Below are 27,147 nucleotides of genomic sequence, written 5' to 3' on the forward strand. Positions count from 1 at the left end.
TACCATTGGAAGAAATAAGACTTCTCCCCAGAGTTACTTGTGCTGTATCAACATGGAATTTTACTCCTGGGAGGAGCTGAGGCTCATTATTAGTATAATGTTTAAGTGTCCACAAGACTGTCTTAAGATCCTTTCATGGTGTATTTCCTTTGAGAACCGTAAGAATATAAGTAGCAAAAGGGAGGGGAAAAAAAGAAAGAAAAAAAAAGAAGAAGAAGAAAGAAAAAAGGCCACCTCACTTCAAGAGCAAGTAAGCAGAGGAAACACTTTGGTTTCAACAGGTTTATAAACCGGTACAACAGATGGCAAATGACTTGTTCTCTTTTGATAAGTAGGACCCCGCCCCCCATCTCCCACAATGAACAATCCTCAGGAAAAGTTGATTTAAAACACTGGCTCACCTTTGTGAGTTAAACCCCTGAGCTATGGTCCGTGTAATGACACTCACATGGCTGGGTTTTGGCAAGATAACTAGGTCTCAGAGGTAACATTACACACAAGGCTTCCAGGAGGAGTCAACAAGACAACACAAAGGTCAGGGCGTGGCAGCCTACTGACCTAATCACACCAGAACCACCGCCGCCCTGGAGAAGGCGAGGGGAAAGTTATGGGATGGTGGGACTGTGGAACACACGAAGCATGTGATGCTTCTCATCCATGACTTACCAGGCAGCAATAGGCCTGGCGTTTCTGTGATTTTATAGAATTACTAGAGACCCAATGCACAAAAATTCGTGCAAAAGTAGGCTTCCCTTCCCCCCGGCTGCTGGTACCCGATTCCCTCCTGCACCCGGGACACGGGCTTCCCTCCATTCCCAGCTTCGTCTAGAAGGACATCCGGAATGATGCCCAGAAGGCCATCCAATCTAATTAGCATAGTACCCTTTTGTTATTATAGATGGATGGACCTATTCCCTACAGGAGTTTAATAACTAACGGCTTTGGAAATGATTAAAGTGCATTGACCCAAATATAACATGAGATTTCTCAGACCTGGTTCATCTTTCACAAGGAGGCACTTCACTTACAGAAGGTGGCTTTTCTCTCTCTCTCTCTCTCTCTCTCTCTCTCTCTCTCTCTCTCTCTCTCTCTCTCTCTCCTTCAATTGTGATGAAATATGTAAGTAAAGGGTGAACACAAAGTTTGCCATTTTTACTTTTCTTAAGTGTATGGCTCCATGGCATTAAACACATTCACACTGTCATCTGACCATCATCACCATCCATCTCAAAAACTCTATCTTTCCAAACTGAATCTCTACCCTTTAAAGAGCAATGCACCATCCCCTGTTCCCCAGGCCCTGGCAATCACCATTCTACTTTCTGTCTCTGTAAATTTGACTAGTCTAGGTGCCTCAAATAAATGGAATTATATAGCATTTGTCCTTTGATGACTGATATTTTTCTTAGCATAATGTCCTCAAGGTTCATCCATGTGGTAGCAAGTGCTAGAATTTTTTTCCTATTTAAGGCTGAATTATGTTCTACTTTTTTTAATGTTTGTTGATTTTAAAGTGAGAGGAGGAAAGGAAAGGGAAGGGAGAAAAGAGGAGGTGAGAGGGGAAGAGAAAGAGAGAGAGGAACATTGATACAAGAGAGAAATATCAATAGGTTGCCTTCAATATGCGCCCTGATTTGGGGATTGAACGCACAACCGTTTGGTGTATAGGATGATTCTCCAACAACTGAGCCTCCTGATCAGAAAAATATTCAATTTTTTAGTAGACAACTTTATTGAGGTATAATTTATAAATCACAAAGTTCAACTATTTTAAGCATGCAATTCAATAGTTTTAGTAAATTTGTCAAATTGTTCAGTTATCATCACAATCCAATTTTAAAACATTTCCATCATCTCAGGATTCCTCATGCTTATTTATAATTAATCCTTGTTCCCATACTTCTTTCCTACCTCATACCTAGGCAATCACTAATCTACTTTTTGTCTCTAACAGAGTTGCCTTTTCTCGCTATTTCATATAAATGGAATCAACACATTAAGTAGTCTTCTGTGTCTGGCTTCTTTCACTTAGCACAATGTCTTTGAAATCCATGAATTTTTTCACATGTATCAGTTTATCAATTTTTTATTCTTTTTAAAATACTGACAAAATATTCCATTATGTGGCTGTCTCACACATTGTTTATTCACTCACCAGTTGATGGACATTTAGGTTATTTCCACTCTTTTTATAAATAATGCTATAAGAATATGTGTGCACATTATTGACTAGACATACTTTCATTTCTCTTAGGTAGATATCTGGGGGTAAAATCACTGGACCTTATGACAACTTTATGATAACTTCCGAAGAAACTGTCAAACTGTTTTCCAAAGTGGCTGCACCATCGGGAGATTTTCTTTAGGGTAACTAAACAAACCTTTCAATGTGTTTGTTTTCTCTCTGTGACCCTTCCTAATGTAAAATATTCTGCTTCTTTCCAATTCTGACCCCAGCTCAGTCAGAGAGCCAAGCAGTGGGTGTTATGAATTAATTCCTCAAATAGTTCTCATTTTCACATCCTTAACACACAGCTGAGTTCACATCAAAACCAAACAACCTTGAAAGTTCCGAAGAATTGTGTTATAAAATGTCTTATGAGACCTTGGAGAGGTCACATTGGTCATTCAGGGCATCTCCAATTGTCACTGAAAGTTTAAACCTACGTGATCTCTAATGTCTTTTACTGTCATCTCTGGAAATGTATGGGGACCCAGAAAAATCCCTTTGAGGGATCCAGTGGGCTTTGAGATATGCCTTAAATATTCACACAACCTGAATGTGAAGGTCAAGAATTTCTCATCTGTGCAAATTCCAGCTCATTGAAGATGTCTCCTTAACTGTAGAACTTAAAAAATGCAGACAGGTACTGGCACAGCACAGACATATAGACCAATGGAATAGAATAGAGAATCCAGAAATCAACCCAAACCAATATGCCCAATTAATATTTGACAAAGGAGGCATAAACATAAAATGGAGTCAAGACATCCTGTTCAACAAATGGTGTTGGGAAAATTGGACAGATACATGCAAAAAATGAAACTAGACCACCAACTTACACCATACACAAAAATTAACTCAAAATGGATCAAGGACTTAAACATAAGATGGGAAACCATAAAAATACTAGAGGCATCCACAGGCAGCAAAATCTCAGACATATGCCAAAAGAACTTCTTCACTGATACTGTAGCTAGGACGATGGAAGCTAAAGAGAAAATAAACAAATGGGACTATATCAAAATAAAAAGCTTTTGCACAGCAAAGGAAACCATCAACAAAACAACAAGAAAGCCCACTGCAGGGAGAACATATTTGTCAAAGTTATCACCGATAAGGGTTTAATCTCCAACATTTACAGGGAACTCATACAACTTAAAAAAAAAAAGGAAGATAAACAACCCAATCAAAAAATGGGCAACAGACCTAAATAGATACTTTTCAGAAGAAGACAGAAGAAGGCCAAGAGACATATGAAAACATGCTCAAAGTCACTAACCATCCGAGAGACGCAAATCAAAATGACAATGCGGCACCATTTCACACCTGTCACAATGGCTATCATCAGCAAATCAACAAACGATAAGTGTTGGTGAGGATGCGGATAAAAAGGAACCCTCTTGCACTGCTGGTGGGAATGCAGACTGATGCAGCCACTCTGGAAACAGTATGGAGTTTCCTCAAAAAGTTAAAAATGGAACTCCCATTTGACCGAGTAATTCCACTTCTAGGAATATATCCTAAGAAACTAGAAACACCAATCAGAAAGGATATATGCACTCCTATGTTCATAGCAGCACAATTCACCATAGCTAAGATTTGGAAACAGCCTAAGTGCCCATTAGCAGATGAGTGGATTAGAAAACTGTGGTACGTCTACACAGTGGAATACTACTCTGTGGTAAAAAAAAAAAAAAAAAAAAAAAAAAAAGAGTTCTTACCATTTGCAACAACATGGATGGACCTGGAGAGCATTATGCTAAGTGAAATAAGCGAGGAAGAGAAAGATAAATATCACATCATCTCACTCATTTATGGAATATAATGAACAACATAGACTGATGAACAAAAACAGATCCAGAGATAGAGAAACATCGATCAGACCGTCAAATCTCAGGGACGGTGGGGCGGCTGAGGGTAAGGGAGAGAGATCAACCAAAGGACTTGAATGCATGCATATAAACCTAACCAATGGACACAGACAACAGGGTGGTAAGGGTATAAATGAAGGGCTGGGGGGGTAATGAGAGAATAAGGACACATGTAACACCTTCATTAATAAAGAGTTTAAAAAAAAAAACTGGAGAGAAAGGAGTATAGATGAAAGAATGAGCATTCTCTTCCTCGGGCAGGTTGGATGAAGGGACACTGCCCTTCTTACAGCGAACTGTCTGGCATCACATCTATAGTGGACATTAATGAGCGTGTCTCCTGTATGTCATGCTCTGTTCAGTTGATTTTTAAATTCTTTGTATTGATTGATTTTAGAAACAGAGAGGAGAGATAGGGAGGAGAGAGAGAGAGAGAGAGAGAGAGAGAGAGAGAGAGAGAGAGAGAGAGAGAGAGAGAGAGAGAGAGAGAGATTATTTCACTTATTTATGCATTCATTGGTTGCTTCTTGTATGTCCTAACCTGAGATCGAACTGACAACCTTGGCATATCAGGAGGACACTCTGATCAACTGAGCTACCTGGACAGAGCTTGAGCAGAGTTTTGAAAAATCTTTATTTCCTGCCCAGAAGCAATCTATCCCTCATTGGAACATTTTCATTTTAGTAACCACACCAGTTTCCTAATTCTATTTCAGCCGCCATAACTGGGTAGCTTTAAACAACAGAAATGCATTGTCTCACAGCTCTAGAGGGTGGACATCCAAACTCAAGGTGTGGCGAGGGCCAGACTCTCTCTGACAGCTCCAGGGAAGAATCCTTCTTCGTGTCTCCTTGCACCCGGTGTGTTCTGGCAATCCTTGGTGTTCCTTGGCTAGTAGACAAGGTATTGAGGGTTAGGACTTCAACGTATCTTTTTTGGGAGGTGGAAGAACACAATTCAACCCATAACAATAACATCTGGGGGGGAGGAGGGGAATATGAGGTTTGCAATAAAGCAACTGTCACTGAATACACATCTAACTGTAATTATGTTGTCAAGGGGAAGAAAACTGTTTTTTCTTCAACACCTGACATCGGAGCTCTATGACACTTGATCCCAAAGACAGATCATAACCATCTTGAACCTTTGGCCCTCAGTCCCCTGTGGTTTGACATTCAGGTGTCCTGCAGTTATTTAAATAAAAGCTTTCAGTTGAGGGAGGAAATCTATTTGGTGCTTGGAATGTGATACTGAAAATTATTTAGAATATTTCATCCTGTGGAGAACTGCTGAGGACTAAAGTCAGGGAGAATGGGATGTTGAAAATGTGTTGTTGGTTGTTTTAAAAAAAAAAAAAAAAAAAAAAAAAAAAAAGTTGTGACACAGCACAAGGATTAGCAGATAAGTGCTTGAATTTCCACACCTCAGAGAAGAAAAAGATAAATCTGGGTTGGCAACTGAAAGCTAATTACCACTGGGAGGAAATGGGTAGCAGGGGGTGGGGGCTGTGTGTGCTTGCTAGACCAACTTTTATTTTATTTTATTTTATTATCTTTCATCCAGCTTTATTTTAATTATCACCTAGGTGAGCACTCTCTAGGTTCCTTTTTTATTTTGGTGAAGGCAAAGTATTGGAACCATCTCAATTACAAAAGGCTGTGTCTGTCACCTAACTGTTGAACTCGTTCACTTTCTCAGCCAAGGCTCCAATGTGTTGAACTTCGGTGCTCTGCTGGTTTCTACACCCTGGCACAGTTTTCTAGACCAACCTTTAACTGGCTTGCTGAGGTCATCTTCTAGAAAGAACCCAGAAGGGCTCCTCACAGCAAATTTTTTAAAGGCATTTTCCTTCCCTTCCTCCCTTCCCAGTCCCTCCATGCTGGTTTTGGGACCCCAAATGCCACCAATGCAGGTCCAGGACATGCCCATGGCTTTCAGGTGTGCCAACCTCTCTCACCTGGAGTCACCCTTCTCCCCTGTGTAAATGTTCCTTGTCCACTTGCATCCCTATCAAGCCCACCTTCCCATTCCATTTGCCCCCCCCCCTCTAATTTAGTTCTTTCATAGAGTCCTTTGGCATCCCCCCTCCCCCTCCCCCCCACTCCCCCACCCTCCACTGATATAAACAAAGTCACTAAGAGCTCAAGCTGGTCTCAAACACTCCCCACCTCACACCATTAACTGAAGCTCGCACTTCCCTTGACAACACCTCTACCCTGGCTCTCTCTCCAAGACACATCTCTTCCTACTGCTCTGGATTTAAAAAGTCCAGAAGAGAGGGTCCACACTCCTTTTCTTCGGGGCTTCCTCTAGATTCCCATGTCCCCAATTTGTCACCTCTTCAAACCATCTTCACCATACTCCTCCGACCTCTTTCGTTTTTCCTGTGGCTCTGGACACCACCTCTGGCAAGATCACTTCATTCTCCGTATGGCTACCGTACACTTCAGACTCAGGAGACTACACATTACATCCTCTGACCCCCCTGTTTGCACTGATGATACCATCATTAATATTGCCAGTCTCTTGCCGAAACCGGTTTGGCTCAGTGGATAGAGCGTTGGCATATGGACTGAAAGGTCCCAGGTTCGATTCCGGTCAAGGGCATGTACGTTGGTTGCGGGCACATCCCCAGTAGGGGGTGCGCAAGAGGCAGCTGATCGATGATTCTCTCTCATCGATATTTCTAACTCTCTATCCCTCTCCCTTCCTCTCTGTAAAAAATCAATAAAATATATTTTAAAAAATACTGCCAGGCTCTGAGGCTACAGTTCTATGGGTCACCTTCGATTCCTTTCTCTCCCTCAGTAACAGCACCTACCTCAGAGTTTCTGGGAGGTTAAAATGAGAGAACGCAAGTAAATCATTCCGCACACAGGGCCTGAGACAGAGTAAGTGCTCCCTCATGCAACTATGATGAATGAATATCTTATGGCTCATAATGAATCAGTACGTAGTCAATGCCCATGACTCCCTCTTTGTGTCTTTCAAAATCACCCATCCAACATCTATCCTTCCATCCCCCCTGCCATCTCCTCATCAAGGCCCTAAACTTCCCATCTGGACCAGAGATAGAAACTCAAAGCCAGTCTCCCCTCCCACTTCCCAATCCATCTGAGATAGAAGGTCTGGATGGTGTTGCTCAGAAATGTCAGCGCTCTGCTGTTGGTTCCCTTGGAGACCAAGCCTTTTCTGCCCAGTGTCACCCTACACTCCCAGCCCTGTCTCCAGCATCCATGTTCCAACCAGACTGGTTAGTCAATCTCTGAAAAAGTCTCTGCCTCTCTCACGTCCATGCCCTGGTGGATATCATTCTCTCAGTCTGGGAAGTCCCCTTGTCCAAATGAAAATCCTCGTCTTTCAAGTTCTCTTCCTTCATGAAGCCATGGTTTGTGTTTCTGTCTTGTAACTCCCTCTCACAGACCTTACCTGGCATAGTTGGTTTCTTACTCGTGTTTCTTTTCCTCCCTGAAGGACCTCATCCAGTGCTTCATACACGTAGAAAACTCTATACATCAGTGGTCGGCAAACTCATTAGTCAACAGAGCCAAATATCAACAGTACAACGATTGAAATTTCTTTTGAGAGCCGAAAACCAACTTCTGTGCATGGGCCACGAATTTTCAATCGCAGTGTACGTGCATGCCCGTATTTTGTGGAAGAGCCACACTCAAGAGGCCAAAGAGCCGCATGTGGCTCTCGATCCATGGTTTGCCGACCACTGCCATACAGATGTGCTGACTAAAATTGACCACCTTTCTCCCTTTAAGGGGAGAAGCCCTTCTCTCGTTTTTGAGGTCAGTGCTCTGACTAGGCATATGTCCTGCAAGGGATCACTTTAGTCCAATCTTCACCCTGTCTAACCCCTCACATACCCTAACTAGCATTTTCCCAACAGCCATGTGCCACTTAACAATGTTGATAGAGTCCGAGGAATTTGTTGTTGGGTGATTTCATCATTGTGTGAATACCACACAGTGCACTTACACAAACCTAGATGCTACAGCCTACACACTCAGTCCATGAGGGGTAGCTCACTGGTCCCAAGCTACAAGCCTGTACAGCAGGTTACTGTACAAAACAACACAAGATTAAATCAAGTGCAAGAGAAAATGATGCAATCAAGAGGCCATTGGGAAATACCAGGTAGATGAGGCATAATAGGACAGACTGTTTTACAGCAAACTTTTTTTTTTAGAGTAGAAAGACTCAACTCTAAAATAACAACAAATAGTACAGCAAATACCTAAATCAGTAACGGTCACTTATCTTTCTTATCAAGTAGCGTGCACGTAATTGTATGTGCTATACTTTCATGCGACTGGCAATACAGTATGTATGTTTATATCAGCAGCACCATAAGCACAGGGTAATGCGTTGCCCTACAATGTTGATAGCTACAGCATTACTAGGCTGTAGGAATTTTTTAGCTCCATTATAATCTTATGGGGCCACACTCCTATACACGGTCCATCAATGACTGAAATATGGTTGTTGAGTGGCATGTGCCTAACATAACGCTATGCACTTCCTCATTCTGCCTTTGTTACCTTCCCCACCCCCAAGCCCTACCTGTCCCAGCCTGTGTCCTTATTTCCTGAGATTGAACTGATCTTGTGTACAGTGTGGTGCTCATGGACTTAAACCCTAGAGGGAATCACTCTTCTTCAAGAACTGATCTGTATCGGGGAACCCAAGCCCTGCAGAGAAAAGTGCCCTGAAAACGCACTGATAAGCAGGTAGAAGCAGAGTGCCATGGGTGCACAGATCGCACTGCATTGCAGGATGCAGTGTGGAAGTTCAAGCGAGGCGTGTGGATTAAAATGCATGAGCTTACCATAGCTTTCCCGAGGAGATAGCACACTTAACGGTCACTGGTGGAGCACTGCATAAGAAAATGGGCATTCCGTGTGGACCTAAGGGAGCCTTTGGAAGTGTTGTGTGTTTTTTAAAAATTACTATTATTCTTTTCATTAGGCAAGATGAAGTCATCCTAAGGTCACGTTGCTGGCATAAAGAAGATGCACGTTATATGTCAGCAACTACAGTATAATGCGTTTGTTTTGGGTGAGCCAGCAAAACACTTGAGAACAGTTTTTTCTGCAGAAAGACCGAATTAACCCTTCAATTGCTGTTCCTTGCCACGGAACCACCCATCTCGTCACACTAGCAAGGAGCCCTTGCTTCTTGCAGCTGCGTTCTTCAGCCTGTTCTTTTCTTTTCTTTTCTTTTCTTTTTTAAATATATTTTATTGATTTTTCACAGAGAGGAAGAGAGAGGGATAGAGAGTTAGAAACATCGATGAGAGAGGATCATCGATCAGCAGCCTCTTGCACACCCTCTACTGGAGATGTGCCCACAACCAAGGTACATGCCCTTGACCGGAATCGAACCTGGGACCTTTCAGTCCGCAGGCTGACGCTCTATCCACTGAGCCAAACCGGTTTCGGCTTCAGCCTGTTCTTGCATTAAGAATAAATTAGGCAAAGAGAAGAAAACAAAGTGGAAAGAAAGGTGAGTGCTCCCCATGTAATCATTCCTGTCAGGTGGGTATCCCCACTGGGGCCTCCCAGAGGGAGAAGCCAGCCTGAATCATGGGAACCCGGAACTCCTCAAACACTCGGGTTTGCCCTGTCACGTTGTGTCTGAATTGCATGCATGCACCAGTTGATACCATGGACGTCTCCAGCACAGGCCCCTCTGAGCCTCCCTGCCTCCTGGAGGGGTGTTGGTAAACGAACGGGCTGGGCCCTTCCGCTGTGCGGGATGCTGATGGAGCCTAACCACTTTATCTTTCACGTTTGGTCAAGTGGTTTTCCCTCACTTTGAAAAGGATCATTGGGCTGGACCCGCAGTGCTCTGAGAGGGCGTTGTGGCAGAGTGGAAATGCAGAGTGGAGCCAGACAGCTCTGATTCCAACCCCATCCTTTCCAGCTGTGGGCTTTGCATTTGCTTACTTCTATAAAATGGGGATGATTTCCCTCGTATGGGGTTGCTTGGCACAGGGTAGGTACTTAAGGAATGTTAGTACCTTACCCCAAATTCTATTCAAACTCAGGAGAAATCTGAGACGTTGGAGCACGAGGAAGTATCCTCCCTGTCCCTTCCACGTCCTGCTTCCTTCTTTCACAGAAGCCAAACCTAAAACACCTGTCTTCTCCCTCTCTCTCCTCCACCCACGTCCTCACCGTCGGAGCCCAGCTGGGTCAAGCCAGATCCCATCCCGGGCAGGGCGCTGGAACCAGCCTTCCTTTCTCAGCCCGGTGGGGACCCTGATTGGAATTACAATGCACTGTCCCCCGGGGAGGCCTGGAGCGGGAAGGAGGCGGCAGGTGTTTTTCCGGGTCTTCTTCCTGTTCCATTTCGCCGCATTCCTCCCACCCGGGCAGGAGGGAGGTTTGAGCCAACACCGCTGGCGGCCTGAGACACACCCAGGTCAAGGTGTGAGCCCGCAGTAGGGAGCAAAGGGGAGGGAAGAGCAGGGACTGACTGGGCCTTAGGCGGCCTGAGCCCGGTGAAAGGTGAAGATTTTCAGCCGGATGACTACCTGGAACCCTGTTCTATCTCTGCAAATGAGTCACTGGAGGGTGATGGTGTAAGCGCAGGTGTAATGTTGGCCCGCGGAAGACCCGGCCTGGAGGAACAGCTATCTTCAATCCAACCCCTGCATTCCACGCCGCCGAGAAAAGGAAGATGCAGAGATTCAGCAAGTTGCCTGAGGCCGCGAATCAGCCCGGGGTCTGAGCTGGACCCGGACCCGGACCCGGACCCGCCGTCGGGATTTCCAGCCTGGCTCCGTCTGGCGCCACCTTCCTCCCAAGGAAACAGTATAACTGATCATCAAGGTGCTCCGTCTGGGATCCTGACCTCTTCATTCTGCTCGCGACCCCCAGTTTTCTGGTTCGGGGGGGGGGTGGGGGGGGAGGCCTCCAGAGCTGGTGCTGCACCTTCCCGGCCCTCCGCACCTCCCGGAGCAGAACTGGCCGGAGGGGGGCGCCTCTGCATACCTCGTGGAAAGCTGCAAACCGCGCCGAGCTGTGGATGGGGAGGGGGACCCAGGGGGCTCGGCTCGGGGTCAGAAGGCGCCAGGTCCCGGGCCGGGGCGGAGCCGGGGGCGGCGCGGGGCGGGGCGGAGCGGCCGGGGGCGGGGCCTGGCGCGGGGAGCCGGAGGCAGCGCCGCGGAGGGAGCCAGCCGGCGGCGCGCGGGGCTGAGCGGGGACCCGGGGCGGCGGGAGCCGGAGGCGCGGCTGCTGCCCGGCGATCGGCGTCACCGGCGGCGGAGGCGGCGGAGGGGGCGGAGGGGCGGAGGGGCGGAGGGGCGGAGGGGCGGGGCCGGCTCGCAGCTGCCACCCCGCGGGCCGCCCCGGGCCGGGCAGACGGCAGCCGCCCGCCGCCGGGCACGCACCGCGCGCTCTCCCCGAACAATGCTCCGCGGCGCCCGGCCGGGCGGCTGGCGGCTCGGCGACCGACGGCGAGGCCGGGGCAGCGCGGCCGCGAGGTGAGCCTGCGACGCGCCCTGCACACTCGGCCCCTTTTTGTCAGGCGGCCGGGGCCGCGGGGGAGCCGCGGGGAGCCCCGGGATCGCGGGGATCGCGGGCGGGAGGGCGACCCCCTGCCGGCGCCGCCGGGGTGACAGGCGGCCGCGGGAGGCGGGTGGAGCGGCGGCACGGCCCGCGTGCGCCCGCGGCGGAGGCGCCCAGCCCGGAGCGCACGGGAGCCGCAGGGGGGGGTTTCGATCCATCGGATCGTCGCGTTCTGGGAAACGGGGAAACTTTTCCTTGGAGTTCCGGGCGGGGAAGCGGATTCTCCTGCGGGTCCCGCTGGTGCTCGGGTTGGGGCCAGACCGGGGAGCTGTGTATTTCCCTCCGGTAGAGTAGCCAGCACAGAGCTTGGGGACGGCTCCTGTGGAGACCGCCTTTGCATCCCAGCAGCATGGGCAAGGGAGTGGGGAGCGAGAGGCCGCTCAGATGGTGATGGTTTGGGGCGCCAGGGCCGGAGCGGCACCGGGGTGCATGCAGTGCCAGAGGGACTGAGTGATGCCTCCCTCTTTGCTGAGCTACGGCGGAGCCCTCTGAAAGGCATGCCCTTCGTCTCTGCTGCCCCTTCCCCAGCCGGGACATGCCACCCACCACCCCCCCCACCCCACCCCACACCACACCACACCACACACAGGGTCCTCGCCACTTTCAGGTCCTGCGAATGGATGAGGATGGAGGCAGGGCCAGCTAACCGGGGAGCTGTGCATTTCCCTCCAGTAGAGTAGCCAGCACAGAGCTGTGCAGAGCCTATGGGAGAGCCAAGCCCGATCATCTAGAGGCCAGGAGGTTTGCGATAAGTCAGGTCCGGAGTCAGGTCCCCGAGGCCTTATTGATCTCAGCCTGAACTGATGAGGATAGCATCCCCTTCCCTCTCTGAAAGCTGAGTTTGGACTCGGAGCCCCGGAGAATTCTGCAGTTGCTTTCTTATCCTGGGGTCTTGTGCAACTCCGTGTCCTTCTTACCGGTGGGGACCGCAGTGGGTCTCACCCAGAGCGCCTTGCTACTGCTGAGATTGGATTGTTGGCATTGGAGAAGGGAAAAATAAAATAAAAAGTTAGGTGACTATCATAACTTAGCTAGCGTGTGTGTGTGTGTGTGTGTGTGTGTGTGTGAAGATTGTCACTCTCTCCTCTCTGCCGGGGCAGCCTTTGCCAATGGATTATTGAAATCCAGAACCTCTTTCATACATACTTTTATTTTCCATCGCTGCCTTCATTTAATTGTAATATATGTATATTTTTTTTAGATGAGTGTTTTCTGGTAATCTGTCATTTCAGGGTAGGGCATAGACAACTTTTGATGCAAGTATGAGGGGCGATATTTTGAGCCAAACTATTTAATTGGATGGCTCTGGATCTGGCCAGCATTCTCTGTCGTCTTTTGGAAAGGAGGTGGGGATGCATCTGACAGCTCCGGTCTTCAAAGAGCAGCCTCGCAGCCAGTGCACACGTTTGCCGAGGCAAAGGCATTTTATCGTGACTTGGATCAGAAAGCATGCTGAGATCTCTCTCTAGCCTCACGCTGCTGCCTCCCACAGCAATGGGGGAATTTGCATACTTCTGGGGGCCGCCTTCCCTCAGAGGTAAGGAATGTGGGCTGGGAAGGTGCCATCGCCGTTCCCAGGCAGCGGAGAGCGAGCCAGGAGGGGAGGCGAGGGGCGGCTCCCCCTGTGTGAGTGCCACTTGAGTTGTTCACCGTCTTTTACTTAAAACAAGCCGAGATCCTTTGAGGCCCTCTCCAGACAGACATAACTGACAAAGAACCCTTCCCAGCTGGACAGGGCGGTAAAGTCGCTTGCTGGGACGGAGAAACCAGTTTTAAGAGGATGCAGCGCGTCAGTGATGGGGAGAAGCTGGGGCTTGGTTAACCTTTGTGTCTCTGAGCAGTCGGTCCTGTGGGTGAAAGTTGTGCCCGTTGCCGGAGAATCACAGAGTCTCGGGTGGGAGAGAGAGAGTGCCCGGAACTGGGGGGTCTGAAGGGAACTCCCCTGGTGATGGTAATGGGGGGGACCCCCCCTCCACCCACAGCAGCAGGCAACCTTGACAAGTGTGTGCGGAAACTGCTTCTTTGTGGCTCTGTGGTCGTTTTTGGAAAGCAGTTAGATGACCAGCCCCTCAGGGAGCCCAGCCTCAGGGGAGGCTGCTGGGCTGTGAGGAGCCCACAGGGAACTGGTTTCCAAGCTCTCTTCCTCCCTCCCACCCAGGGACTCCAGAGCCTCTGCCTGGGGTTCAATGGTGGTGGGGGGGGGGGGAGGGGGAGGCTGTGCCTGCCCCTGCTGTGGCTGGGAAAGTAGCCCCTTCCCCCCCACCCTTCTAGAAATTAGCAGCAGAGATTGTAGGAGAGAAAAATCCTTGCTATCCTTGCTGTCCTCTCTGTTTGTTGAGGCTTAGTGACCTCTTCTGGGCAAGTTGGCAAGGGGTGAACCGCTGCTGGGGCGTCCTCAGGGAGAGGAGCCCAGCCCGAAAGGGAGTCGGTACTCAAAACAAACATGTGTATTTTATCCGGAGCATTCCTTTAGCTGAGAGACGAGGGGCTTCCAGGTGAACTCTGGAGGGGAAGGAGGCAAGCTTGGCGTCAGCACCTGTTGAACCAGCACGCCCGCCTGGGAGTGTGGGAGATCAGACAGATAGCGCTTCCCACACGGAGGTGCTGGGATGATCCCTGGGACACCTGGCTCATTCCACTGAGAGAGCATCAGCCTCAAAGCCGGCTCTCGTGGGAAGAAAGTGGAGAGAGCAAACCTGAGGGCAGAACCCTTCTGTTCCATGGGAATCTGCTCCCTTTAGACTCTCGAGGATTATTTTCTCAGGAACCTTCCTTACGAGGAAGACGGTTTCTTTAAATGAGGGGAAGGGAGCTTTCCGTCTGACCCAGCCATTTCAGCTGTTTTCATCTCCTGGCGCACATAAACTAATTACTAAAATTCTGCGGCACGCCGAGAAGTGCATTATTTGCCTATCTGCCAAAAAAAAAAAAAAGGAGGTATAATTTTGATTCATTCACACCGATGGCTATTGTTGTGTTGGCTGTTGTCATTTTTTATTTGACCGTCGAAGGGAAGAGAGGACAATGCCCTGACTAAAAAGGCAGGTATTTCATGTTTTAGAAACTCCGGTGGCCGAGACCTGTTTGGCTCAGTGGATAGAGCTTCGGCCTGAGGACTGAAAGATCCCGGGTTCGATTCCGGTCACGGGCATGTACCTTGGTTGCGGGCACATCCCGGTAGGGGGTGTGCAAGAGGCAGCTGATCGATGATTCTCTCTCATCAACGTTTCTGACTCTCTATCCCTCTCTCTTCCTCTCTGTGAAAAATCAATAAAATATATATAAAAGAAAGAAAGAAAGAAAGAAAGAAAGAAAGAAAGAAAGAAAGAAAGAAAGAAAGAAAGAGAAAGAAAGAAACTCCGGTGGCAGGCCGGTGGGACATCCCCGGCCTCACCGATGCCGTGGCTTGGGGCCTCTGCCAGCGAAGTTCTTCTCTTCCCAGAGCCACCACACTGTTTGTCTAGGCGCAGGTCTTCGTGTATGCGGTTGCCATTGTTTTTCCGTCTATGGAAGGGCAGAAAGCTACCTGACTCAGGTTAATGGGTCACCATCTGCAGCCCATGGGGCTCCTCCTCAGTGTGAGCTCTCTGCTTTCAGTTTTACTCTCCGAGGCAACCAACTCAGCGCGCTGGGCTACCATGGGGAAATTACCGTGTGACCCTCTCCTCCCTCCCCTGGGCCCGTCCTGCCACCCCTAGCCCACAGGTGCTTATGCGTTTCTGTCCGTCCTCCCCTTGGCCTGCAGCGTCAGCCTGGCTGACCTCGCTGAGCGCAGGGGTGGGGGGAGGTAAATTCCCAGGATGCCAGACCTCCTGACCGGGGTCCCCTGTAGGGGCAGGCAGGCACCACAGCCCTCCCCCTTCGCACCCCCTCCATCTCTGCCTGGTCTCAAGGCAGGAGAGCCTGATCTCAGGGCCCAGACTCGCCTCCCCGCTCACATAGCTCTTGGTTAAAGCTCGTGGCTTCTGCCCTGGAAGCCACCGGTTTTATGGGCTGTGCTGCTGCTTCGCTCTTGTTCCTCTGGGGCGGAGGCCCGGCTCTGCACCCCTCGCGTCCCGGAATGCAGGGATGAGATAACAGGCTCCTCCTCCAGGGATTTCTGCTTAACTGCCCCCAGCCTCCAGGTGCTCCGGATTCTCAGGGACTGGAACGTCACTGTGCTCTCTGCGTCTAGTTTTTACAGCTTCTGATAAGGCCACACCACGAGAGAGTGACTAAGAGCCTGATGAGAAGCGGGCGAGGGCCTGGGAATACATGGGAGACTAATGATGAGCTTTGTTCCTCCCCCCTTTTCCCCTTCCTTCCCCTCCTCTCCCCCCATCCAGGAGTCAGACCCTCAGGGACAAGGCGCCTGTCCTCCGGCGGGAAGGGCTTTGATCAGACCCGTGTTCTTCCCTTCCAGGAAGCCGCTCTGTGACCCACGTCTGCCTCCCGCACGACCGCGCCGGAGCGCCCGGTGCAGGATGAGCCAGCCGCGCCGCGCCCGCCCACGATGCACCAGACCGTCCGACTGAGCCCCGACCGCCCGAAGATGTCCGCGTGCAGCGACTTCGTGGAGCACATCTGGAAGCCCGGGTCCTGCAAGAACTGCTTCTGCCTGCGGGGCGACCACCAGCTGTCGCCCCCCTGCCCCCAGCCGCGAGCGGGCGGCCTGCCCCCTCCTCCCCGCCTGCCCCCCAGGCCGGAGCACGGCCGCCCGGAAGATGAGGGAGTGAGCAGCTCGCCCTACTCCAAGCCCACCATCGCCGTGAAGCCCACCATGCTGAGCTCCGATGCCGCGGACCTGTGGACGGAGGCGGCGAGCCTGAGCCCCGACGCCTCGCAGGTGAGCCTGACTCACCCCTGCGGCATCTGCACCGGGGCTGCTCCTGCGGTCACGCTTGCTGACTGGCCGGCAGCCAGGAGGGGCTGTTAGGGCAGGATTCCCGCAGGACGGCTGCCCGTTGGCTTGTCCCAAGGCCGCTCCTTCCTGGCCGCTCCCTCCTTCCCATCTGTTTCTTTTTTCTTTTTCTTTTTAAATGGAGATTTAGAAAGCTTAGAAACTTTTATTTATTTATTTTTGTTTTATTATTATTTTTTAAATATATGTTATTGATTTTTTTTTTTTTTTTTTTTTTTTTTTTTACAGAGAGGAAAGGAGAGGGATAGAGAGTTAGAAACATCGATGAGAGGGTATCATCCACCAGCTGCCTCTTGCACACCCCCTACTGGGGATGTGCCCGCAACCCAGGTACATGCCCTTGACCGGAATCGAACTCAGGACCTTTCAGTGGTTAGAATCCCCGCCTGTCCAGTCTGTTTCTTTAGGCTAAGGACCGCTAATCCACCCCCTGGACGTTTAGGAGACTGTCTGTCTTCACTAATTATTTGGGTAAATATCAGGGCACGCGAAATGGAGCTTTTTTAAAGAGGTTCTCAATATTTTTTTAACCAATAACTTTATTATTTTTTTAAATATATTTTATTGATTTTTTACAGAGAGGAAGGGAGAGGAATAGAGAGTCAGAAACATTGATGAGAGAGAAACATTGATCAGCTACCTCCTGCACCCCCTCCCCCACTGGGGATGTGCCTGCAACCAAGGTACATGCCCTTGACTGGAATCGAACCCAGGACCTTTCAGTCCACAGGCCGATGCTCTATCTACTGAGCCAAACCGGTTTGGGCTAACTTTATTTATTTATTTATTCATTTATTCATTTTATATTTTTACTGATTTCAGAGAGGAAGAGAGAGGGAGAGAGATAGAAACATCAATGATGAGAGAGAATCCTTGATCGGCTGTCTCCTGAATGTCCCCCTACTGGAGACTGAGCCCACAACTCCAGGCATGTGTCCTTGACTGGAATTAAACCCGGGACCCTTTAGTCCGCAGGCTGGCACTCTATCCACTGAACCAAGCTGGCTAGGGCTTACAGTAACTGATCATCTTAAATGTGTACACAAGGAGAATATTACCTGATAAATTCCACGCATCCACCATGATGTAGCATGTATCAACAATCATCAGCTTACAACCCGTCTCTATCCCTCACCCTCCCTACCCCATGATTTTAAAGCAAATCCAGTCATCACCTCACTTGGGTACATCTTTTTTTTTTTTTAAATGAAGTCTTTTAAGAACTATAACCACAATATACCACTATCACACTTAAAAATATTAGCAGTAACTCCTTAAGATCATCCCATCCCCAGCCAGTGTTCATATTTCCAATTGTGAAGCTTGGGATCACTAAGTAAATCAGTTGCATCTCTTAGAGCACATGTGTCAAACACAAGGCCCGCGGGCCAAATCCGTCCCGCCAGGCCTTGCAATGTAGCCCGCACCGCGCTGTCATCACTGCACTCCGCTGCGTTTCCATCACAATGACAGTTTATGACTGTTCAGTAAACCATTCGGCCCTCGATTTAGGCTGGATTTTAGATTTTGGCCCCTTCTCTGATTGAGTTCGACACCCCTATCTTAGAGAGTAGACCATTCTGCTCATCCCACAGCGAACGCTTGCAAAGGCATAATTACTGAGAGGGCACGGACAGGCCAGCCTGCTCCAGACATGTCTGCGGAGCTGGACGCCAGGGACCTGTCTTAAGAAGTGCTTGTGAACTCTGTGACCTCTTTGCCTGTTTTAGTTTTCCCAAACGGTCATACTGAGGGGACTGAGGGGACCGGGAAGGGTGTGGGAGCTTCTGGGAAGTCAGAGGTCAGAGGTCAGAGGTCAGCCCGGGGAGGGAGGCTTAGTTGCGTAAATACATCTCCTCTGGTGGCACTGAGCTCCCTGTCCCCCAGGGCTGCTCCGTTTCTGGTAAAGCTGGCCGTGTCCGTTCACCAGGTCACCCCTCACGGACGTAAGCCAGGGACCCTTTCTGTCCAGAATGGAAAAGAGCCAGCTACAGGGCCCCATCTGAAGCTGATGCTGAAAGTGGGAGTCCGGGGCGCTTTAGAAGTAGAGGAGGAGGGGACAGTGACGTCGGTGATGAGAGTGACCAGTTCACGTTTCTGTCACCGAGTTCAAGGACTCCAGCCACCTGGGCTGGCCCCGGCTAAGGTCGCTGCCTCTACCTGGCAGCTCCTGGGCACGATTCATCTCAGAAAGCACCCCCTCCCCCTCCTGCCCCGCTCCTGCCCCCTCCCTCACCCAAGATGTTTTAAAAAGCCTTATAGCCGAAACTGGTTGGCTCAGTGGATAGAGCTTCGGCCTGTGGACTGAAGGGTCCCAAGTTCGATTCTGGTCAAGGGCATGTACCTTGGTTGCGGGCACATCCCTGGTAGGGTGTGTGTAAGAGGCAGCTGATTGATGTTTCTCTCTCATTGATGTTTCTAACTCTCTATCCCTCTCCCTTCCTCTCTGTAAAAAATCAATAAAACATATTCAAAAATAAATAAATAATAAAAATAAAAAGTCTTATAACTGGTTTCTTTAGGAATGTCCCATGGCATGGTTATCAAAAGACTCACAAACACAAACATTAAACAAAATCCCAAACTCTCGAGCCCAAAGCATGACAGGCCCAAGTGGGCGGGGCAGCTCCATGCCTGGGCAGACCGGTGGCTGCATCTCCATGAGGTCTAATGTCAGCTTTCCCCCTTGGGGCTGCGCAGGTCTGGAGACGGGCCGCGGGCAAGCTGCCCCTCCCGAAGCAGGACGACATGCCGATGGTCTGCCTGGGCAGCTTCCGAGGCGTCCCGAAGCCCGCCGCCCCCGACGGCCACCCCCGCTGCCCGCCCGTGTACGCCATGGTGGGCCTGCACGGCCCCGCAGACAAGGCCCGGCGAGAGGAAAAGCCCACGTTCCCCCGCCCCGAGCTGCCCGCCGCCCCGGAGAGCTGCCCCCAGAAGCCCACCGCCTGTGGCCCCAGGATGACACCCGGCTGCCCCAAGGACCCCGGGGCCCACCCCGCTCCACAGCCTCCCGGGCCCTCCGAGGAGGACAGCGATCAGAGGCGCTTGCCCTCCGGGGACAGCGAAGGCGGGGAGTATTGCTCCATCCTGGACTGCTGCCCCAGGGGCCCCTCCGCCAAGGACGCCGCCCAGGCCGAGGGGCCCCGGCACAGGCCCGGCGGAGGGGCCCGCTCCCCCGCGTGCTGGGAGCAGGGAGGATGCGTGGGGCCGGCGGAGGCTGTGAAGCAGGCTCTGAGCTTCCCCAGGGAGTGCTGTGGCCAGGGCCCCGCGGAGATCCTGCCCCACCGGGGCCCCAGGAAGCCGTCCCCTCCCTCGGAGGCGGCGGCCAGCTCCTCAGACGGCCTGTCCTGCGGCAGCGCCAGCAGCGGCGCCAGCAGCCCCTGCGCCCCCCATCTGGAAAGTGATTACTGCTCCCTGGTGAAGGAGCCCGTGCCCGGGAGGCAGCAGGACACAGGCTGCCCCGTGGTGACCTCCAGCAGGTGCCTGGGGCCCACCGGGGAGCCCAAGCCCCCCACCCACCCCAGAGAGGCCACGCAGCCAGAACCCATCTATGCCGAGAGCACCAAGAGGAAGAAGGCTCTCCCGGTGCCCTCCAGGCCGCAGGGCAAGGCGGAGCAGCCAGCAGCTGGCCACGGCCAAGGCCACGGCCAGGGCAGGACGGTGAGCACCTGGACTCAGAAAACAGCATCCAGCTGGAGCCGGGACAGGGAAGGCCCCGATGTGGTGGCCCCCAAGGTGGCGGCCACCATCACCATCATGGCGGCCTACCCCAAGGAGGACCACCGGACCATCTACCTGAGCAGCCCGGACTCGGCGGTGGGCGTGCAGTGGCTGGGCCAGCCCGCGAGCCAGGACCCTGGGGCCGGGGGCCCGGAGACCTCAGCCGGGCAGGGGAAGGGCCACCCTCACGATGCCAGCCAGCATGTCCCCAAGGGGAGGCCTGCCATCCCGCCCAAGCTGTCCAGGGGCAGCCCCGGAGGGTCCCCGGTGTCCCCGTCCCCCTCCCCACTGTCCGACCTCAGCGAAGGGAGCTCGGGGGGCAGCACCGGGCCTCTGCCTTCATCATCCCGGTGCCCGGCCGACCCCGCTGCTTCCTGCCGGGCCAACGGCATCGCCAACCACGACTCTGGCAGGTGTCTCCCACCTGCCACCACCACCGCCTTCACGTCGGACCAGAGGCGGCCCCGGCACCAGACTGGGGGGGCCTGGAGCCACCAGTGCCGGATCGAGGAGGAGGAGGAGGGGGAGCAGAGCCTGCTGAGTCACAGCTGGGGAGGAGAGACGCTGGCGAAGGGCATCGGGGACCCCTCCAGCTCCTCCACCTGGCACCACCTCTGCCCCTCGGACGGCGCCACCTCGGGGCCGAACGACAAAGTGGGCACCGGGATGAGCAAATCGGCCTCCTTCGCCTTCGAGTTCCCCAAGGACCGGAATGGGGTAGAGGCCTTCTCGCCGCCTCCGCCACCTCCCAAGTCCAGGTGAGTACAAGCCTCTGACTCACAGGCCAGGCCTGCAGCCCCAGCTGAGCCCCGCCCTCAGGACCAGCGGCTGCCCGGCCCTCCCCTCGTGTCTTATGTAGATTCCTGGGAGCTGTGGCTCAGGCTGTGGGCAGCCAACAGCCTGCAAGCAGCGCCCTGCTGGGGTTGGCTACGTGGAACCCATTTCTCCAACAAGTGCTGTCGCTCTCCCCTGGTGCCCATACTTTTATACTCCGGGACTCTTTTTCGCCCTATCTGTCTGAAGTGTGTAGACTTTTTTATAGGTTTAGTCTCAACTCCTATCTTCTGTAGGCTTCTTGAAGGAAACTCTGAAATTCTCCACTTATTCAGACACGTGAAAGAAGGAGGCTCGGCTCCAGAGTTTGGACATGCAGAGGGGCAGGACCTGTTACCTCAGGGGCCCTGAGGCCTCAAGCCCAAAAGCAGACTAGCAGGACGCTCTGCGCATGCTTCACAGCCCTCAGATGTGGGTTTTTAAAGGGGGGGGGGAAAGTTTCATTTTAGCATGTGAAACTCACCACTTTCTCCACTGTTCCACTGCGGTCTCCTGCCAGTGTAAAGCGCCTTCCAAAGGCCCCAAATATTAATGCCTTTTTAAAGGTATGGGGTTGCTCATGGGATTTACATTTTGGGGGGAAACTTTTTCCCTCTATTAATGGTTCCTATCAGGAAAAGGTGAAACCTGCTGGGGTTTTTTTGTTTGTTTGTTTTGTTTTCAAAAGAAAAAAAAGTTATAGTTTTTCAGAATAGACTATATAGTGAATCTGTTTACAGTGGGTCTGTGTCAGCGTCTGCGCCTCTGGGTCAATGTCAGGAGCAGGGGCTTGACCACAGAGAGACGCAGCTGTGACACTTGCCTTTGAACATCCAGGTATGGAAGGCTGTGAGTCTCTTCTCCAGGACCCCTGCCTTGTTCTGGCATCGCACTGGCCACCTGCCGTTCAAAGGAGCTTTGGTTACAGTTTTAACTCCCTTGGTGAATGAGAGGTTCAGCCGCTAAGAGGAGCTCCCGTGTATAGGATGTTGACTATGCTCTGGGCGTTTGGCACATGAGCTCATTTGATCCCCAGACTAGCCCTAGGAGGTAGGAATCACCGCCCCCATTTACAGATGACAAAACGGGATAGAGGCAGAGTCACCTGCCAAGATGACACAGCTGTGCCTGGCAGTCTGGCTGCCGTCTGTGTTCCTAAACACAGAGGGCACGTCAGCAGGCATGTGGAGCGAGCAGGGCATGAGAGTGAAGCGTGGGCATTGTATCGTTCTGCCTCAGGCCTGGGCAGATGAGTGAGAAGCACAGGCTTTGGCGTCAGGAACCCAGTTCCTATCGCATCTGTCTCACCTGCAGGCTGAGTGATCCTGAACAAGCCACTGGCCACCATGATTGGGCCTCCAGGTTGCTCTTCTCTAAAACAGGATGACAGTAAGAAGAGTTTTATAGCCCCATTTGTTAAAAGGCTCACACGAGAGGAACGGGATCCGATGCGAAGGGTGATTAGTCTGTAGGCAGAAGCTGTTGATGGCAGCAGGGACACCCACACCCCATAGGAACAAGCCTGAAGGCACTAAAATTTTCTCATTTAAGAAGCATGGGCCTGGAAGAAACCCCTGTCGCCATAGCAATGTGTTAGAGAACAAAAATCGAACCGAGTAACGTGAAAGATCTTACTGGCGGGATTCAACAATTCATGAATCAGGGCCGCATCACAGCTAGTAATCAGAAAGATGCTCCCAGGAACTGTATAAAAGAGGAGGGTTTATGGGCAGAAACAGGATGGGATGAGGAAGTTAAAGAGTGGATCGTTTCAGGCGAGGTCACCTTCCCATAAGGGAAGGCAGCGGGTCTTACCGGCAGATGACCTTATGGGGGTTGACTAGAAATCCCAGACTGATTGGGTTAAAATTCTATTCTTGGGAGAGACTACAGTTGCAGTTAGATTAAGTCTTGGTGGGGCTTAGCAAAAATGACTCCATTTGGGGTCTATTGTTTCTTTTTAACAATTCTTTCCTTTTGATCAAATTCTCCGTCTGAGAGATGTGATCAAAAGTTAAGGCATCCGTGCCACTTTCAGTACCGTTCTGTAGCAGTTCATGAAATTTTTATTGATCCTCTTTGTGGTTTTGTTTTTGTTTTGTTTTGTGTTTGTCTGTTTTGTTTTTGTTTTTGTTTTCTTTGCTGAATCTCTCTGGTAATAACGGGTTACAACTTTGGCTCACAGTTTTTTTAGGGTAAATCCTAGCAGACACAATCCACTTCCACGAAGGAAGCATTATGAATGGATTCCTTTGCAGGAATTGTTGCGTTAGCTCATTCAAACCAGGAGTCAGTTAGGTTTTCTCCTAGCCTGCCATAAATATTTTTCTGAATTCCGGAGGTTATCCACCTTAACAAGGGTCTGGCATACAGGTGATGGCATTATCTTTTACTTTGGCCTATGCCAGAGTAAAGAAAAAAAAAAGTGGTTGGGCATCGACCTGTGAACCAAGAGGTCAGGGTTCGATTCCGGTCAGGGCACATGCCTGGGTTTTGGGCTCAATTCCCAGTGTGAGGTGTGCAGGAGGCAACCTATCTATGATTCTCTCTCATCATTGTTGTTTCTCTCTTTCTCTCCCTCTCCCTTCCTCTCTGAAATCAATAAAAATATTTTATTTTTTTAAAAAAAGAAGAAGTAAGGTTTCATGTTTAGCTGAAGTAGGAAGTCTTAGTCTGGCATCTTGGGAAGTAGTGGTCTACATCTCTCAGCTGCTTCTCCTTTTAGTCCAGAATATGGATAAACATTATAGTCATCCTCCTCAGTTCATTCAGTTAATTCTTGCTCTTTTTTAACCCAGCATTTTAAATTTTATTTTACTTAGTTCTGGAAATTTCCACCAAGCTCTGCTCCACAATCTCAGAGTCATCAAGACTGTGCATTTGTCAAAGGTCCCCTCCATGAACCTCCTTGAAGATAAAACACTTTTCAGAAACCTGTTGATAAACCTTCAGAGTAAAACAGTAACTATAAATTGAATATTTGGTGAGAGTTTTTATTATAATAAAATTGACAAGGAAATTTGGTCATTCCTGTAACATGCAACATTTTATAACATTATATCAGATCATACTATTAATAGAATTTAGGAATTTCAGATAATTTCTAGAACACCATATACTTACAACACATACCTTAATACAACAATAAAGAAAGCTTAGTATTACTTCTGATTTGACAATACTTCTTATGTATTTTAACATATCAGTTGAGCCTGATGAGTGTAACATCTCCCTTTTTAGGAGAAGAGAGAAAAACCTTTTGAGATGTTCTAGGAGCCTTTTACGAAATCCCAAGTTAGTTTGAGGTCAAAAAGACTAGATTTGAAATTTGATTTGGGGAAGTTTGTTAAAAATGGCAAAAGGTTTTAAAACTAATAACCCTATTAGTCAAATAGGATCATAGGTTACTGTGAAATAACATTTAGTTATCTATTCAACCAAAGAAACAAAGATTTCACAGGCAAATATAGACAGTTACATAGTTCTGAGCAAAACTTCACTCTTTTAATATCAAACAACTATAATAGGTTTACCAAAACACACATCCTGCTTTCCTTGAATAACGAGTTGTTCCTCTATTTATTTCTAGTAGCTTTAATTAAATATATTAGAATTCGTAACTTCTGAAAACATTTAATTTCTAGTGGAAAGTAAGAAGTAAGCAATTGTGAACTGTCTTTTAATTAGCATTCTATAGATTGTCGGATTTATAAATACTTTTTGTAACTTTCAGAAATGTGCTTTCTCATAGAAAATTTTTCATCGGGGCATAAAATATGTATATTAATAGACCCAAATATCTTTAGTTCCTCTGTAAAAGGCAGCCAAAGTAGAAAAACCTGTGTTTTCAGTATTTTATTTTAATTGGAAATAATCTAGATATTTAATACATTTTCATCATTTTGCTTAATCTTAGCAAAACTTTGAAATTTCAAGTTACCAAAAAAAAAAAGGTAACAATATAAAAATTCCACCTAAAAACTTTTAATCCTACTCAAAATTATGTCATGTACGCGTCCTTAACAATTACGTTTAGATTGCTTATGACAATTTTCAGATGAGTTCTGTTTCTAAGGCGAATGGAGATGACGAATCTCTGGACCCCGTCACGTTCACGCAGACCTCTGAGCAGGGGGCTGCTTGGTGGCGGACAGCGTTCCTTACACTTCCTTTGCTCCCTCTGCTCTCTGGGCCATTGGGAGAGTACAGAGAATGGGTTTTGCTTTGCCTGCGGTCCTATTTTACAAGACTCTGACTTGGAAGGGGAAAAAAAAATGCATGTTGAGAATGACTTGGCTGTCCTGTGGTCTTGTTTTAACTGTTCGGCAGTCCCTCACCTGTCTGTCTGAGGCCCTGTCTTCTGTAAACTCCCACTAGGATTGCTGAGACACCCCTTGCGGTGATGCCATGTAGGACAAAGGCTCTCAATGCTCATTGGATGCGTTGACAGTGCTTTAACTTCGAAGGTGTTTTTGTTTGTTTGTTTGTTTTATATATTTTATTGATTTTTTTTACAGAGAAGAAGAGAGAGGGATAGAGAGTTAGAAACATCCATGAGAGAGAAACATTGATCAGCTGCCTCTTGCACACCCCCTACTGGGGATGTACCCGCAACCAAGGTACATGCCCTTGACCTGAGTTGAACCTGGAACCCTTAAGTCCTCAGGCCGACACTCCATCCACTGAGCCAAACCGGTTTTGGCTAGCTTCGAAGGTGTTTAAGCATGTGCCCAGCCCTCCTCTGGGGCAGGCAAGGCAGAGTCTGGGTCCTTCTGCACCTGCTGCTCCAAGGCAACCTCCTGCAGACACCAGCTCTTACTTACTTAGCCTGGCAGACCCCTCAAACCCCTCTGGACCACCCCTACTCACATGTAGGGCGGGGTTAGAAGGTCAAGGGTGACAAGTACTGCTGGCTAGAAAACTAGAACCCGCAGGAAAGAAGTGTGGGCTGCTTCATTCAAATGTCACATTCCAAGACTTAAGGCAATTTAATGAGAGCAGGAGTGCCTGGGGAAATAATTAAAATGCACAAGAATCAGATTTATTTCTGTCCTGTATTTCTTCTGAGCCTCAAACCTGTTTTGAAATGACGTGTGGCTCTTGAGTGACAAGGTCAGTTGCCGGGGAATCATCTGATTAGCGCCGACATCTCCCAGAGAAACCCTCAATTAGGAAGGCAGCCGGGGCTCAGAGGTGGAATTAGAGGATGACAGGTGAATGAGAACTAGGACAAGTTTATAGGGGTTTCGCTTCCAACCAGTCTGGCCCCTGTGAGACTGATCCAAAGAAAGAGAAGTCTCGCCAAGAAAGTGAGGGGCCGTGACCTTGCCTTGCAGTTGTCACTCCTGTTGATGGTGTGTTTCGCCCACCACTTAACCACACGCTCCCCTTGCCGCGGGGATTCTGGGAGTAGAGACTGAGTCTGTCTTTGGGCTTTTGGTCGCTCTTAATTTTCCTCCCTCCCTCTTTCCCTCCTATGCTGCTCCTCAGCAGGCAGGTGGAGACAGTGTCCTAGACGCAGCTGCTTTCTGGCCACGGGAGTGGCTGCTGTACTACCCAGAGAAATGGGACGGGCCACCTTGTGTGTGGTCTCCTGGGAGCATGCTCTCTCCGCGTGAGCCCCGGGGGGGGGGGCAGAGTGAGGGAGTGAGGTGGGTCATTGCCTCCAGACCCCATGTCCAATTGGATTAGAGGTCCGAATGCTCCTGGGCTCCCGTGACACTGCCTCTGGTAGCGGATCGCAAGGGAATGGCAGCAGTTTCCAAGGAAATCCCAGAGCCGGGGTGCGTAGTGGGACTTCCCATGTGGCATTCTGAGAAGCTCACTTCATATTAGAAAGCACTGTTTGCACTTAAGAGAACCTTCTCTGAGTGTGTCTAGCCTCTTTGACAAAACAGAAATGAGTTGGAGGAGGTTGAGTCTGACCAGGGTACAGGGAATACTGGGCGCTCTACAGAGGAGACTCTCCCTTCCTCATCCCACCCCCACGCCCTCCCATCCTCCACCACCACACCTGGAGTTTAACAAATGGAACA

The 27,147-nt window shown here is 50.0% G+C and overlaps 1 protein-coding gene across 2 annotated transcripts in view; it reads left to right on the forward strand.

The window, feature by feature from the left end:
* The first annotated feature begins 10,754 nt into the window (after positions 1-10,754).
* Positions 10,755-27,147, forward strand: part of PRAG1 (PEAK1 related, kinase-activating pseudokinase 1) — a 56,461-nt gene continuing 40,068 nt past the window's right edge. Inside the window, exons 1-3 of one of the 2 annotated variants that reach the window (XM_036455742.2) lie at positions 10,755-10,923; positions 16,082-16,504; positions 19,280-21,057. In XM_036455742.2, coding sequence (XP_036311635.1) covers positions 16,172-16,504; positions 19,280-21,057 — 2,111 coding nt within the window. In that variant the 5' untranslated portion in view covers positions 10,755-10,923; positions 16,082-16,171. Of the gene's footprint in view, positions 10,924-11,415; positions 11,595-16,081; positions 16,505-19,279; positions 21,058-27,147 lie in introns of those variants that run through there. The other variant, XM_036455741.2, reaches the window with a different exon arrangement.

Source organism: Pipistrellus kuhlii, unplaced genomic scaffold (genome assembly GCF_014108245.1).
Source record: "Pipistrellus kuhlii isolate mPipKuh1 unplaced genomic scaffold, mPipKuh1.p scaffold_m20_p_3, whole genome shotgun sequence".
Lineage (NCBI taxonomy): Eukaryota > Metazoa > Chordata > Mammalia > Chiroptera > Vespertilionidae > Pipistrellus > Pipistrellus kuhlii.